Here is a 16,498-nt window from a genome sequence, read left to right on the forward strand (position 1 = left end):
CAGTCCCTGCTGGATTTCGCAGGCTTTTCTGTGATTGTTGCAGCTCAAAATTCCTGATTTCACAGGGGGTTTTGCAGAAAATTGTAATTTTAGTTGCAATGAAATTTCAAAAACAAGTGCAAGTTTAAATGAACAGTTGCAAACACCCACCCATTGCTTAATATAGTAATTCAATTTTTCAAAACCTGATCATATACATTCTGAATTATGACATGACATGACATGACAAAAGAACAAAAAAAAATGAAAATGGTCTTCTACATAACCTTACCATCACAAACAAGAGATTAATATGAAATGAAATAGAAGTTAATTATTCAAAAAGAGGGGCAAATGCTGAGTTTACAAAAGGACAATCAGATATCTTTTACAACATTGTAATTGCAAAAAAATTAAGCTAAATGAATTGCATGAACTGGCATTAATTGTTGCAATCGCAACATCACAAATTCCTACAGGCACTGTTTTATTGATATATTATCAATAGTCAAACTGAAAGACAATACCTCAGTGCAGTAGAGAATTTTCAGCATTAGAACAGGTTAATTTGACCAAGTTTAAACATGCTGACTTACAACTTCTGTTAGTGTCTCCAGAACTCTGAAGTCTCCTTGAAGACAAAGCGTATCTTTGACCATCATGATAATCTCAGCTGAATCCACAGCAAGTTGAAGCTCATGGTACTGCTCAATCTGCTGCATCCTGCTGAGAATCCACCGCTTGTCATTGGAGTTGTCAACTTTGCACATAATGTCCAAGTCCTGTGCAAGTTTTTTGTATTTGCCTTTGAAATCTCTGAAAAGTTGGTTGACTTCTTCAAGTCTTATGGTTCCATCCCGCAAACGAGCGTAGATATCTTTGAAATGGTCAAAGCAACTCGTGAAAATTTCTTCATGGATCGTTTCTAGTGTTGCCATAATGTCTGCTACTTGAGGTTCATCAGGATCATCTTCCACTTTATCCTCAGCCAGGAGTTTGGCTTGTTGGTCCCAACACTTTTTGAACACATAGCTGTCTCTGAATTTGTGCAGGACCTCTGCCATCTCTCTGATTTCTTCATCGAGACTAAAGTAGGTAACAACACCAGCCATTTCAGGCTGCCGTTGATCATATCGATGAACCTCCATGAAGTCATTCAATGATGCACACTCAATGTTGACTTGCTGTTTTAGCTTGATGTCAGCTACATCAACTATCAAGAGGGGGAAAAAATGATCATTAATTATGAAAATTTAAAGAACCCAATCGAATGAAAACCAGAGAATGGCCAGCACACCTGTCATATGTTCCTCAAGTTTATGGCTCATAGTTAGGAGAACATCCACAAGCTCCTTTTCATGGTAAATAGATTCCAATTCGTCATGTCTGCACTTCAAAAGCCACTTCATCTTCTCATTATCTTTGTAGCTTTCATTGTCAGAAAGAAAGTCTGTTGATACAGAGCACATAGATGCAAATAAATCTCTCAATATGCTCTATTTTTATGCTGATATGGTACATAAAAATTAAGTTGCCATTACCAGTCTTTATCAGTGCTAAGAAGACGTCTTTTCTCTCCAGAATGATTTTGAGTAGGCTGATTTTGAGGTTCCCTTGGACCAGTTGATCTGTTATTTCTATGAATGATGAGATGGCGATGGTAATTATGTCTCTGGCATCTTGAGAGAGTTGCTCAGCTAGTTTATGATCCGCACCTGAATTGATGGAGTTAACATATCAGTGTTTCATGAAAACCCGTGACAGTGAACAATAATAATTGTACAGGGCAACAGTTGTTGATGACTGCACGAACAAATAATCAAAATCATGCATTCAGGCATCCATGGTATCATTTTTGAAATATGATTTTACATTTGCTACTGTTCAGAAGTCTTCTGTTTGAGCATGAGGAATTTTCTTAATAAGATACCATGTAGTTGGAAAATGTCTTTGGCAGCTGTCCAGGAGAGTAGATGATGAAGAACCACTTCTTCATCCTCCTGGTATTTTCCTTGGCTGTTCAGTGACCAGGACTTTTGGATAAATGCTGAGGCAAGCTTTCCAAAATTAAGATCTATCTTAAATTCCTCAAGAATTCTGCCCTCAGACTTTGTCTGCAAAGAAAAAAAAATCATACAGGTTTATTTTATAATTACATTTATTATATGATTTCTAGGGGTGTCCTCAGATAGTCGACAATTCGACGATTCGTTCGAAGGGGCCTGATTCGACTACCAATCACGCAGTCGAAGCATCGAAAAAATGTGGTTATTAAACGAGGACCATTCCATTACAGCTGTATGGGGGTGCTGAATGACTGATTCTATATAGAATTGCTTGTTTTTTTTCCAAATAAACATGATATAAAGCCTATTTGATATACATGTTAGCCTATCAAATATACTGTGGAAAAATGTACTTGTACTTTTATTCAATATTCTATCTATTTAGTGTCTGTGAATGAACCACCATGGTGAGTGGCACAATCCGATTTTGCGCAGAGCTCCATCACAGAGCAGCATCTCGGTGGTGATTTGGCTGAACTTTAAAAGGCTCAAAATGTCAGAAAAAAAACAGAACTTCAGACCAAGTCAAAGATGATCCAAAAAAAGTCAAATGCAGATTGTGTCCTTTCATATCACTTCACAACAACATGGCTTTCCACCTTAAATGGGTAAGCAGCCAGATAATTGGGCTAATAAAAGACGGTTCTGTTACTCATTTCTCATTTTTAATGCTGACTTTTATTTCGTTTAATTGTAATATTTTAGGTTATTATTATATTATTATTTTTATTTATCTAAAAGGCTAATTCTATTTAATTTAGTGTTTGTTTTTGCATGGATGCTGCGCTGCGAAACGACCCGACACAGCGCAATTAATCCTATTTCATTTAATTTGAGCAGATAATGTGAGAAACTGTTTAGCCAAAAAATGTGAGCTTATCTGCAGAGATTATAGATATAAATAAATGACATGCTTTAGCCCGTTTGTTAGAAGTGGGTTTGGTTCTGGTCATTTGAACTATACTTCATTTGTTTGATGTTTAGAGTTACCGACACTTTGTTCCAGTCTGTGTTTCAGTGTGTAGGAAAAAAATAAGTGTTGTTTTACCTGCCTGTGCTGTTTTTTTTCATTGTTTTTGGGTTTGTTTGTTTTTTTTTGTTTTATTTATTTTTTTATTATTAGTGCAATCAGGGCCGACTGTAGGCATAGGCGCCCGTGAGCACCGCTCTGCACTGTGCTGCGCTTCGACACCTGTGTAGGCACACTTCACACTTCTTTTATGATGCCACGCGCTAGTCCTCATGGGAACTGTAGTATTTGTTCAGGCAAAAACACTACCGCTTTTGTCCACTGGCGCCGCCAAAATCAATGAAAACTGAAAGTTCCTTAGTGTTGCTTTAAAGTGATGGTATAATGCTAGTGCAGGAATATAACCGTGATATAAAAAAACAATACAAATTCATTCAACAAATGTAGTTAATGGAACCTACTAGGGGCAAGATGAAATCGTGACGATATTTGTCATTTAAGTGAAAAGCCATCATGCGGGCACAGAGCAGAAGCCTATAACTCTGAGCTATCCAAACTTCTACATATGACCTGTGGGGGCAGTAAAGCATCTTTGCTACATGTAGTCTGCCAGAAACTGACAAGAAGAAGGAACGCAGTAGCAGGGGGCGGCTGGCCACAGTGGCAGGTGCTGCTAAACATCAAGCGCAGCCAGAATGATATCAGTCTTAAAATATTAACATTGAAGATAACTTCGCCACTTTGAAATCGTTTGCTTGGCAGCATTTTGGGTACCCAGTGGAAATAATGAATGGCAACCAAGTGACAGACAAGACACAAGCTTTAAGAGCGCTGTAAGAAAATAGCACCGTACACCGCAGCTAAAATGAGCACTATGCGCTCTGTATTGACAGAGTAGTACTTTGGTTACAGTTTTGCATTGTTTGCGTTTTAAAAAAAGAAATATTTATTTTTATCTGTGGAAAAAAGTGCATGCTCATGCCTGGATGCAAATTATAAAACATTTGAAAATGTACCTGTTTTGTGACAGTTCAAGTTAAATATTTTGTCATTTTAGCTTTTTTTCCCCAAAGTAAAGTGGAAATGTTGTCTCATCTCACGATCGTGAACCCAATATCATGTCTCATCTCATGAGCTGGGCATATCGTCACACCCCAAGAAACAACTCATACCTGGCACAAATGTGTAACAGCTTCGAGAGCACATTTCTCAACAGTTGTAGCAACATGTGGACGGGAATCTTTCAGCACTTCTATATTGTTACAATAGAAATCAATTTGATCCTGATATGATTCCTGAAAAAGGAGACAAACACATTATGCATGCTGGACTTTTATCAAAATCAATTCCATACCAAAATCTACAAGTCATCCATCACCTACCTGCTTGTATTTACCCTCAAAATCCATTTTGAATGTCTGCTTCCACTCTGCTGTGAAACCTTGATCTTTGAAACTGATTGAGATCACGTTGTTCCACGTCTGTAAAATAATTACGGTCAGGGTTATTACTATTCACTACTCATGAGTTTTTATATATTGGGGGGGGGGGGTTTGTAATAAAACAAAAGTACTCACTTCAAACTGCTCTGTTGCCTTTGCCTGGAACAGGGATGCGAGTCCCTTGGCAAGTAACTGTTTAAATGACCGACTCATCCAGTCTCTCATTATGCTCATTGCCTGAGAAATCACCAGTTCTCTCACATGTTGCTGTACTCCGTCTTGTTCTCGGCTTTCCTAGATGTGAATTATTGGTAAAGTTTATAAGATTAGCAAGGATTAATGATTACACCTCATGCTACACAGAATGGGCACACCCCACTTACCGGTTGCTTGTTACACTGAACAAAGTCCGTTACAGATGCAACCAGATGCATGCATTGAACTGGGATATCAGGGTAGTTTTGGGTGGATGTTGTTGGTTTCACCCCTTTGCAAATCTTGTCTAACAGCCTCACTGCTGCTGAAAGGCAGTCTCTCCTGTAAGCCTCTGTAAAATGACTGCCATGAACCAAAAAAAAAAAAAAAAAAGATAATTAGAAGAGCTTTTAGGGAATGACACGACATTAATCAAACATTACAACAAATTCACAACAGTGCATAGAATTTAACTGGCCACCTCTGAGAAAATCAGCTGAGGGCGAAGAACATGGCCTGTCTCAGATTTTAATGATGCTGGGTTTAATTGGGTCTTTAATTAGACTGAAGAAATGGGACGAAGTATCTATTACTCAAAAAAAATTATTTTAGGGGCAAAAATGGAACTTCAAAATAAAGCCTTGGGATTAAAGGGCAACTCCGGTTTTCTGGCATCTGGACCTTATTTATTGATGTGTGCATGCTCATATACTCACTCAGACAAACATCGTGCAGCTCGGAGTCCTTCAGAAGTTATTTAGATCCAACCGATTTAGCTGCACTTAGCGGGGGCCACGGCAGGGGAGCTTCAGCGCGGGACATAATCTCTGCAAAATCGCTCATTTCAGCTATATTTTTTCATCCATCGCCAGTGTTATCATAAAGTCAGCTCGTCTACCGTCTTCAGGTGGGTCAGCTCGGCTGACAAGCTGACAGTTTTCACTAACTTAGCCACAATCAGCTCGGATGGGAACATCGGAGCTCCTCTCCCCAGCAGAGAGGCACTTTGGCTGGGCCTCGGCTGTCACATTGCGTGGGCGTCTGACTTCCAGGGCCGAGTTGGTCCGAGTCGGGGCCGAGGTCGGTAAACAGCCTGGAGCTTGCTCCACGGAGTCTCCGGAGGTCTCCAGGCCAGCCTGGCCGCGGTGTGCGCGGGGACCCGCCGCGTTCCGCCTGGATGTCTCTCCTCACCGAGGGTCTCTGGAGGTCTCCAAGCCATCCAGGGCGCGGTGCGCCCAGGCCGACTTGGAGACCTCCGGGTCCTCCCGGCAAGGGGAGATAACGGTGGCGATGGATGAAAAAATATAGCCGAAATGAGCGATTTTCCAGAGATTATGTCCCGCTCTGAAGCTCCCCTGCCGTGGCCCCCGCTAAGTGCAGCTAAATCGGTTGGATCTAAATAACTTCTGAAGGACTCCGAGCTGCACGATGTTTGTCTGAGTGAGTATATGAGCATGCACACACCTAGAAATAAGGTCCAGATGTCAAAAAACCGGAGTTGCCCTTTAACTGCTCCCATTGGATTACATGTTAAATTGAGGTATTCTGAAGATTTTACAAAGCATTCTTGTAATATGAATCCTCAAATTTTAAAATTAAAATGTTGTTCCATGGAACACTTCCTCTATTTTGTTCGACAACTGGAAATGTAATGCTATATTTTGCACAATCTTGATTGCAAAACTGCTCCTGACTGACATGCAAATCCAGGGAGATATATGCTAATTTTGAAGCATCTTAATTTGCGCTCCAACCGAGGTGCTGCGCAGTGAGAACAGGAGGTTCAGAAAAAGTCAATTTAATGTGTAATCCAATGGAAGCAGTTTTTTGGTTGATTCCAAGGTCTTATTTTGAAAATGCCATTTTACACCCTAAAATAATTTTTTGACCAAAAATGACTTTAACCCCTTTTTCAATTGATATAAAGTGTGATAAAGCTCAGTGTCACTAAAATCTGAGATGGGTCATCTTCCACCTCTGCAATGGTTTCTGCCTGATTTTCTCAGAGAGAGCTAGTTAATATGTAATTATTTGATTTACAACATATTGTAGCGTCGAGCAGCAACTTCAGGCAGGAGTGAAGACGGACGACTTCTCCCGTTCCACAGGCTTTTATTACGAAAAGCACACCAGGAACACACAAACATAATGGCGGCTCCCAGGCCCCAGGTCACTCCCCCAGCAACCCCTTCCGCTCACAGTCCAACCATTAAACAACCCAAAAGAACACAAGAACTCCCATAATGCCACGCAGTGACCGAACCCATCAATCAGCGAACCCCCGGGTCACTACAATATAAATATTGACATATGGTAAAAGTACACATGTATATGTATGTCTTATAGATCTGCAGTCTTTATGTCTAAACAGTCAATTGAACTCTGGTTGAATTTGAAGTCAATCACCTGTATCGTTCTTGATCAAGATTTTCCTTGATGTGTGAAAGAAGGCCAGATACTGCCTGAAAAGAAAAAAAAAAAAAGTGACATTGAGTTTTTTTTTCTCCTTGTCTAGATCAAACATAATGAAAATAAATAAAGTAATAATCTAAAACAGACCAATGATGACACAAATGATAATTAGTGTATTTTAGGGCTGTCAGTTAAATGCGTTAATTACGCCGCAAATCAATGCATTGTAAAAACTAACATAAAATAATAATTGCACACTTGAGTGGCAATTCAATGAAAATTAAATTGTGAGTTGCCTTATTTAGAAGCATGTTATACTTGTAGTACTCATTTTGAATTGCTGTATTGAGTCAGCTTTCATATTCTTTTTGAATTTAGAGTTTGTTTCGGACTCTATTTGAGATTCAGCCTTATATCTGAATTTGTTTGTTATCCGTATTTGTACAGCACTTTGAAATGTTTTACCATACCTAATTCGTTTGCTGGGATGTGTTTGACCTTTTTGTTTTTTTTTTGCATTTCATTGATGAAACAAATTGAAAGTGTTATTTGAGATGTCTGATTGGGCTTCAAATTTATTTTGGACTAAATGCCCTGACTTAGGTTTCATTCATCATCAATAAAATTGTGGATTTCAAATCCTCTCTTCTCAGTGTACTCATTTGATGAGTTATGCACTACAATTCTGTTCATTTGGGAACCTAAAGCAGATATGAGATGAAAATATGATCAATTAGATTCATTAATTAAAAATCCTTCAATTAATTAGATTCATTTTTCTGACTGCCTGATTTCACTAGTTATCAAATATTTTAATTCTGTAGCAAGTATCATCCCAGTGTTCACCTACCTCATGAGAATTAGCAGTAATTTCTGCAGGAGCATCCTTAGTGAAAACTTCAAGTATGTCCAAAAGCTCAGCTTTGAAGTTTGAGCTACAATCCCTCAGTTCATCAAGAGACATGAAGTACAAGCAGGAACGGACTGAAAGAGGATCCACCTCCACCAGGTGACTGTTGTTTGTCATCACCTTTAGCAGTGTCCTGAAAATGAAACAGAATTCATAACAATAGAAAGAGTACATTAACATATATTCAGGTTTGGGGAGTAACACATTACATGTAACAGTGTTACATCTTATGAAACTTCTTATCTCTTTAATTTGTCTTTCACAACTGGCACATTTCCAAGTAAAATGAAGGTTGCTAAAGTTATCCCTTTGTACAAGACAGGAGACAAGCATCACTTCCCTAATTACAGGCCAGTGTCTTTACTTTCCCAGTTTTCCAAAATTCTAGAAAAGCTTTTTGTTGCAAGGCTGGACAATTTCATTGAAAAAAAAAAAACAAGTTGTTAATGGACAGTCAATACGGCTTTAGATAAGAGGAGATTGCAAGTGCAACTGACACTAAGAAATATGCGATAGGGGTGTTCATAGACTTAAAGAAAGCATTCGACACAATAGATCATGACACTTTGCTCAGAAAGATGCAACAATATGGTACGAGAGAAGTTGATTCAGACTGGTTGAGGAGTTACATCAAAAATAGACAGCAGTATGTGCAGCTGAATGACTTCAAGTCACCTGAATTAAACATTACTTACGGAGTACCACATAGGCCCAAAACTGTTCATTATGTACATAAATGACATTGGTAAAATATCAGAAATATTAAGACCTGTTGTTTTTGCAGATGACACAAATATTTTCTGTACTGGTGATGATTTGCAGCAAATGATGGATATAGTCGACAAGAACTCAGTAAATTGAAATCATGGTTCAACAGAAACACACTAGTATTGAATTTGGAAAAAAACAACTGATGTAATTTGGTAACCAGAAAAAGAATATTAAAGTTAAACTGATGATTGATAATGTACTGGTTGAAAGAGTGTATGATAACAAATTCCTGGGTGTTATACTTGACCATAAACTTTGCTGGAAAAGTCACATCACATACATCAGTTCCAAACTGGCAAGAACTGTTAGAATAATAGGTCGGGTAAAGCACATGCTGAATGAGAGAGCATTACTGCTCCTGTATTGTTCACTGGTGCTACCAATATCTAATGTATTGTGCGGAGGTGTGGGGAAACACCTACAAAAGCACCCTCCAGAAGATATGCACACTACAAAAAAAAAAGCTATAAGAATCATGCACAAAGTGACTTACAATGATCACACCAATCAGCTTTTTTTAAAGTCAGATATGTTAAAATTTATGGATCTAGTAAAACTAAAAACCATACAGATTGTTTATGAAGCTAAACATAAATTACTACCTGGTAACTTAAATAAATGGTTAATGGAAAGGGAGGGAGGCTATGAATTGGGGGGGGTACAATTTTAAGCAACCAATTGTCCGCACTACCCTAAGAAGTATGTGCATTACTGTCTGTGGAGTGAAATTGTGGAATGGACTGGATGAACAAACAAAAATGAGTAAAAATGTCCATCAACTTAAGACAATTTATTAAAAAGCTGTTATTGAAAGGTATAGAATTACGGAAACAAGAGTCAAGTAATTTTTAGAGGCTATCGATTAATCCTTAAGTGGACGACTTATTCTTGTCATCACTGTCAAAATATGCAGAATACAGGCAAGTTTGTGTATTTGCATATTTGTATGTGTCAGTGCATATGGGTATAACATGAGAATACAGACGGGTATATGCGCTTATGAATGTGATTTGTTTTGGAAGTGGAACTTCTAATAACCAGTCAGCATATACTCCACACCTGTAATTTGCCACACCTATGAATGAATGGATGGGTGGATGAGTGAGGGGTGAGGGGGGGTTTGGGGTACTGAACCAATTTTGGAAGCTGGCGCCAAAACCTGTATAAATCAGCCGACCAGACAACATCACGTGACACTTCTGAGGAAGGCTGCAGCTTGGCAGCCGAAACATGTCTAGGTAGGCAAAATAACCTCTGGCCTGTGTATACGAATCCAAACCATGAACCAATTTTGGTTAGAGGGTGAGTAAGTGGGGGCAGGACATGAAAAGCTTTTGCTTCTTCGTACTCCTTTTTGGACATATTAAATTATTTATTTATTTATTTAGTACTTATGAGCAATTGTGATATTATGTACCCTTTAATTGACTGTTGTTGTTCTTTCCCCCCCCCCCCCCCCCCCCCCAACTGTTTTCTTTGTCCGAAATAAACGGAACTGAACTGAAGTTCCCTGTCAGAGTCTTTAGCTCTGGGGGAGCCAGAAAATGTTGACAGGCTGGTGTTTCTGGCCAGAAACTTGTCAGCCAAACACCTTTCTGTATAATCTCTTATTGAGTTGCACTTTGTGATTGCTCTCTGTAATAGCATGTTTATTCAGTTATCCTTTAGAAAATTTTAAATTCTTGGGTAAATTTCAATTTTCTATTATTAAGCATTTATTCTTATTTTAAGTTTCATTTTGCACTGAAAACTGTTCACATATTGTTTGTTTGAAAGTAGTGCAATAGAAATAGACATTTTTCCTAACATGATGAATAAATCGTGACTAATAATTGTCACTACAATATTGATCTAAATAATTGTGATTATCATTTTGACCATAATCGTGAAGCCCTAACTGAGGGGCAGTAGCACGTTACTGTAATTCAATTACTTTTTTCAAGTTATGAGTAAAGGGATTACAACTACAAATAGAGTAAATAAATTACCGTTACTTTCTTCAAAGCAGGCTGCGTTACTGCATTTCTAAACGATGATTTTCACTGTCACTTAACAATGATGTATGAGCGGCTCAATGTCAGTGGTAAACAACAGCCGTGTAGTAATGAACAGACACTGTGGAGCAGGAGAGCAGGACCATTTTGATGTTTCCAAGTACCGAAAAAAACTGTTTAATTTCGCAAAGGGTGAAAAAACAGTGTCTGCTGTGCAGAGCACACAGGAAGAAAAATTCCACAAGATATTCTAACTCAATGAGGGACCCACAGATAAAACCACTGACATGCCCACTGTGGAGAACACTTCCCCACCGAGCAAACCTCAGAGGGTCCTTCTCCTAATAAGCAGGTGAAACTAAGAGCAACAGGACTTAATGCTGCTGAACTGATGAAGCTCATCACTGTTTTTATTGATGAGGACATGTTTCCCATTTCCGCCGTAGACTCTGAAACTTCTAATTATTTTATTCCTGTATTTCATTGTGTGGATGCAGGAAGAATGTACACCATTATTTATTTTATTTTTGCATTTCATTATTGGAATGAAGAAGCATAGTCAGCATACACCAAAAAAAAAAAAACAAAAAAAAGATTTGTAATTTCCTATATTCGCTACAACATGCAGGAATATAACTATTTTATGAAAATATGGTGGATGTATTGCACAAAAAGTTAAAAGACTGAAACTAAAAGTTTAATAAGGACACTTCATTTGATTCAATTACGAATGATGAATATGCAGAAAAAATACTATTAGGCTGAAAGCTCTTTACTTTAAAGGTGCATTAAGGAGTTTTTCAACTTTAAAAATACTTATTTTCCACCATAAATATATTACAAATATTCAAAAATTCTCCCCAAAAAAATTCTGGTGCCAGACCGGCACTGGAACTTTCAAGTGACAACTTAACGCTGTTAGTGGTACTTACCCTATTGGCCCGAATATAAGACGATGTTTTTTTCCAGAAATTGCATCCTCAAAAGTGGGGTCGTGTTATAATCGCGGACTTACGGTAGATGGTCAATACGCATCCGCGCCGCTAGATGGAGCCAAAGTATCACTGACCAGAGAGCGAGTGGAGCGATGAAATGATATCAAATGATCTGATGAAAAATGGCGGATCATCTGGAACAAAGGGGCTGAACGCTGGACAACTGAGCAACAACAGAGGCGAAGTTATGATACCAACTTTAAACTGATGGTGATCAACGCAGCAGAGTCATCAAACAGCTGCCAAGCAGTCAGGAGATCTGGTGTAGCAGAGTGCCTCGCTCTTATTGGAGAGCACAGAAAAAACGCCTACAGATGCTAACACGATGAGAAAAGCTTTCCGTGGTCCCAAGAGCGACGCTTCAGAGAGACTGATAGAAGGGTGAGTGAATACGTCTCTGAAAAACAAAGACGGAATGCCCACCACCAGAGCCTGATTCAGCTGAAGGCACTGGAAAGTTATTTACATCATTTATGCAGTTTGGATCCCTTGAGGCTTCTTATTTGTTGCTTATTGTTTATTATTTTGAGAAAGAGACTATATTTTTTCATTTTATATCTCTTGAAATGTTATCTCAGTTGTGAGTTTTTGAGTTTAAAATAATTGTATAATAAAAAGTTGTTTTATGAGTGACCTTACTGTCTTCAGCTTTTTTTTTTTTTTTTTTTTTTTTTTCCAACAAAATGATCTTTGAAAAATAGGGGTCGTGTTATAATCGGAGTCGTCCTATATTCGGGCCAATACGGTACAATGAATATATCAGGGCATATTGTACACACCATTGAACATTTGTAACATATTTATGGTGGAAAATAAGTATTTTTAAAGTCAGAGTTAGGCACAAATAAATGTGTGTTATGAGTTTGTCACACTGCATAAACATGTGTCATTAACCACTGAGTCAAATTTGAATGATTAAAAAAATTGCTAAGTATATAAAATAAGGTCTGAAAATCATGGAAAAACAAGCTCTTCTCTCTGCTGTGAAACGCTGGGGGCGTGTCAGCTGGAAGCGCTGGAGCCACGCCCACACGCGGGAGGGGAGCCGCCTCCAGCTGGCTCCGCCTCATGAGGCTGTTGGCGCTAGCTTCTATGGAAGCTAACGCTGACAAGCTAGTGCTAACAGCCTCATGAGACGGACCCAGCCCTACCAATTTGAGCCATCAGAGCCAGAAACTGACTGAGTCAGATGCTGAGAGTGCTCAGCCTCGTTCCTCACAGTCTCCATCAGAATGGTCATTTATTTGTTTTAATTAAACAGTCGGATTCCCCCGGTCCGCACCAGTTCTAAGCCAGCTGCTAGGCACCAGCCGAGTCGACCCGCGGCTCCCCCGGCCGCTAGCCATGGGTCCGCAGCTGGGGAGAGCAGCGGGAAGGGCCCGGCGCGCGTCCAGAGTCGCCGCCGCCGACCACCCCCGACCCCCTCCGAAACCAACCCGCCTTCGGCGGAGTCGGACACCGCCCCGCGGAGGAACCCCCGCGACCCCCGGCAAGGAGGCCTCCCCGACCCGAGGCGCTGTGGCGGGCCCGGGGTGAGCCGACGCCCCCCGGGGACGAGGGCTACCCGCGAGGCGGGCCGCGCGGGTTTATTTAGCTAACGGCATCGTTACCCTGCACACTGTGGCATGCAGGGAAGATGCACGAGCAACGTGGAGGTGACATGCCTGGTTAGCTGACTGGTTGACTGGTCAGCTAGCTGCAAACTGTCGTACGAGATGCTATCCAAGACTCAAAAGCTAGCGGGAAAACCACCGATGCTAATGCGCTAGATGAATTTATATCCTCAGCATCCGGGGGGCGGGTTTATGCCAATGAGGGCCCCGTTACGTAACACGGCCCTCATTTCTGACCCGCCCATTAAATCCTGAACACAGAAGCGCTGAAAAAGTCTGTGAAGGCCACCTCCAAAATTAAATCATAAATGGAGGAATGGCTTTTATATGTTGTAAAGAAACACATTTATGACCTATTTAAGGTGTTTAGAAAAAAATGGCTGATTTTGCTTAACTCGGACTTTAAAGTTGAAAACTCCGTAATGCACCTTTTAAGTCAGAGAAGGAACATATAGCCTCTGTAACAATGTAAATTATGCCTCCCAGCTGTGAAAGAGTCTCAACTTCAAACCTGAAGAAACATCTGCAGGTACCAAGACTTCATGAGCAGGAAAAGGTAAAACCTGTGGGTGAATTATCCCAGGTATCCTGTGTTGAGCTCACTACATAAGGGTGAACGTCCTGTGAAAGCTATGGACCAATAACAGCACATCAGCACATCACAGCGGACTGGAGATGAGAAGCTCTGTGCTGCAGAAATGCCCCGCTCTTCCACAGTCACAGTTTCCTGATCCGTTGCACTCCTCAGTATGATACACGTGTTAACTTCGCAAGCTAAAGTTTTATTAGCTTGTTAAGCCAGGTTTACACTTGCACGATTCTGTGGCACGCATTGCCACGAATCGAGTCGCAAACGGTCGCAAACCACTCGTAAAGTGGTGTGAAGTGTGCGTAAACCCATCGGGACTGCGTGCCATGTGGGGATGAGAATTTTGAAATGTTCAAAATTTTGGTCACAACAAAATATCGCGAACCGGCCGTGAACTATGCGCCAACTGTCCGTGAATTCCTTGTGGACGCGTCGGGACAATGCGGGAGAATGCGTGCCAGTCGTGGCCACCGGCGAGTACCCGGAAAAGGGCCCCATGCGGGGGATTTTCGGCCCACTGTCGTTGCAGCATCAAGTGTAGCTCCTTGAATATGTCATTGAAATTGACTGATGTCAGCCGTCCGTCGGGATCCCCTTCAGCTCGGGGCCCTCGGCAGCGCCTTTTCTGCTGCTCTTCAACACAGAGCAGCTGCAGGTACAGGATCTTCTCTTCTCCGCAGTGATGGAGTCTCTGGCATTCAGCATGTTGTCTGTTCCACAGCAAATCCAAAAATGACCCGGGGTTGGGGAAGCCCCCTTTTTACTCGTATATGACGCGCGTAATTGCGCACGCAACCACGTCGTGCCGGTGCGGGAAGCTCGTAAACTATGCGCAAACTATGCGTGAATTTGCCGTGAATGCGTCGTGCCAGTTCGCGACACTGACAGGCGCATTCGTGAACTGTCCGTGAACTGTGCGCCAACTGTCCGTGAACTGGTCATGAACTGTGCGTGAACTAGTCGTGAACAGTGCGGGAGCCTGCCGGTTCATGACTCCAGATTGGCACGCCTTGCCACGACATCGTGGCAAAAAGTCGTGCAAGTGTAAACCTGGCTTTAGCCTGTCAGTAACCCGACTGTGGAGAACTGCAGCCTCTTCAGCGCTCAAGTCAGAAAGATTTGATAACGGCAGCGATATCTTCATCCTGTATGGTGTATTTACTGGAGACTGCACATTATTTTCTGTCACAGAGGGAATGAATGAACTGTGAACCTGAGAACTAGCGTCTCACTGTGTTGAACAAAAAATACTTCGACTCACTACAGTGGTACAATTAAATTGCAAATTGAGGACATAATATAAATGTCTCTTAACACTGCCAATACAGCTTCTTGTACTGCTGTTGTATTGTAAAACAACCAGTGGAACTGATGGTGCTGATCTGAAGCCAGAAAGAAAGAGAAGAAAGAGGTCATATTGTTGGTATTAATTGAGAATGAGCTCACAGAGTTCAGCTTTTTCATAATACTAAGAGCAGTCTGTGTTTGCTGTGCGTAAGAATTGTCCTTACACTGAGAGGATAACATTTTATTTGTCCTTGTCTTTATTTTTGTTTGCTAGTGGAGTAATCTAAAAGTTACATTACTTCATTTCAGTAGATTGAGAAAGTTACGGATTCCTTTTTTTGACATGTAACTTGCAATTGTACCGTTTTACATTTTTAAAGTAACCCTCCCAGCCCTGCATATATTGTATGAGATTGTTTTCAGAACAAATAATCATCTACAGCAGGTTTTCAAAGATGTCAAAATTTACCTTCTGTCTTGACTGCTCATGTTACGCGAGGGACCAATGTCAATGCCTTGCAGACCTGCCCAGGATAAGAAGATCTGGGGGTTTCCAGGCGGTGGTCTTTCAAAGGGCTTTGTGGTGCCTTTCAGCAGGTGGAGAAGTGGGAGTGCCATGATCCATTCAGGCATGTTTTCTTTTTTCACAATGTTTATCACATTCACCAAGGTCTCTGGCAAACTGCAAAGAATTTGAGCATTTTAAGAGAAATACATTTGACAGTAAATAAGAGGAAACAAAGTTATTACCTGAGTCAGTATATTAGTGGCAAGAAATTAACATTTAGGCTGAATCCCATTTCACCCCTTAGCCCTTCCCCTTGGCCCTTCCCCTCATTTTGCGCGTTCACGTGGAGGGGTAGGAGTGTCCCAATTGTCATTATGACGGAGGGGTAGGGCCAAGAAAGAGGGCCAGTCACCCCTCCAAAAGGAGATTCTCGAGAGGCACACTCCAAACGGAGGGGTATCGGCCGATGGCGAGGGGCGCTTGTTCTTTCAGCCTAGATCAAGCCTGGCGGGTGGGGTTAATTCACTTCCGCATTGACGGGAGTGATCGTTTCCACACCCGCGCATTCCAGGCGCATTACAAACACAACAGATAGACGATTATTTTCAATAAACTGGTTTCTTCAACACGGCCCGCCTGGAATGCGCGGGTGGGAAACGAGCGCCCCCGCCAATGCGGAAGTGAACTAACCCCACCCGCCACTGACGGTCCAGGCGAACAAAACAAGCGCCCCTCGCCACCGGTGCCACTGGATGAAAGATTTCTCA

At 41.0% G+C, this 16,498-nt stretch overlaps 1 protein-coding gene across 6 annotated transcripts in view; it reads right to left on the minus strand.

Moving 5' to 3' along the window:
* LOC115386508 (E3 ubiquitin-protein ligase rnf213-alpha-like) overlaps positions 1-16,498 on the minus strand; it is a 92,746-nt gene that overhangs the window by 53,327 nt on the left and 22,921 nt on the right. For all 6 annotated transcript variants that reach the window (XM_030088845.1, XM_030088847.1, XM_030088843.1 and 3 more), the window contains exons 9-19: positions 15,693-15,905; positions 7,915-8,107; positions 7,059-7,114; positions 4,841-5,015; positions 4,593-4,751; positions 4,398-4,496; positions 4,188-4,310; positions 1,910-2,093; positions 1,521-1,694; positions 1,277-1,429; positions 576-1,192 (exon numbers count right to left, since the gene is read on the minus strand). In XM_030088845.1, coding sequence (XP_029944705.1) covers positions 576-1,192; positions 1,277-1,429; positions 1,521-1,694; positions 1,910-2,093; positions 4,188-4,310; positions 4,398-4,496; positions 4,593-4,751; positions 4,841-5,015; positions 7,059-7,114; positions 7,915-8,107; positions 15,693-15,905 — 2,146 coding nt within the window. The remainder of the gene's footprint in view (positions 1-575; positions 1,193-1,276; positions 1,430-1,520; positions 1,695-1,909; positions 2,094-4,187; positions 4,311-4,397; positions 4,497-4,592; positions 4,752-4,840; positions 5,016-7,058; positions 7,115-7,914; positions 8,108-15,692; positions 15,906-16,498) is intronic.

This window comes from Salarias fasciatus, chromosome 4, assembly GCF_902148845.1.
Source record: "Salarias fasciatus chromosome 4, fSalaFa1.1, whole genome shotgun sequence".
In the NCBI taxonomy this organism is placed as follows: Eukaryota; Metazoa; Chordata; class Actinopteri; order Blenniiformes; family Blenniidae; genus Salarias; species Salarias fasciatus.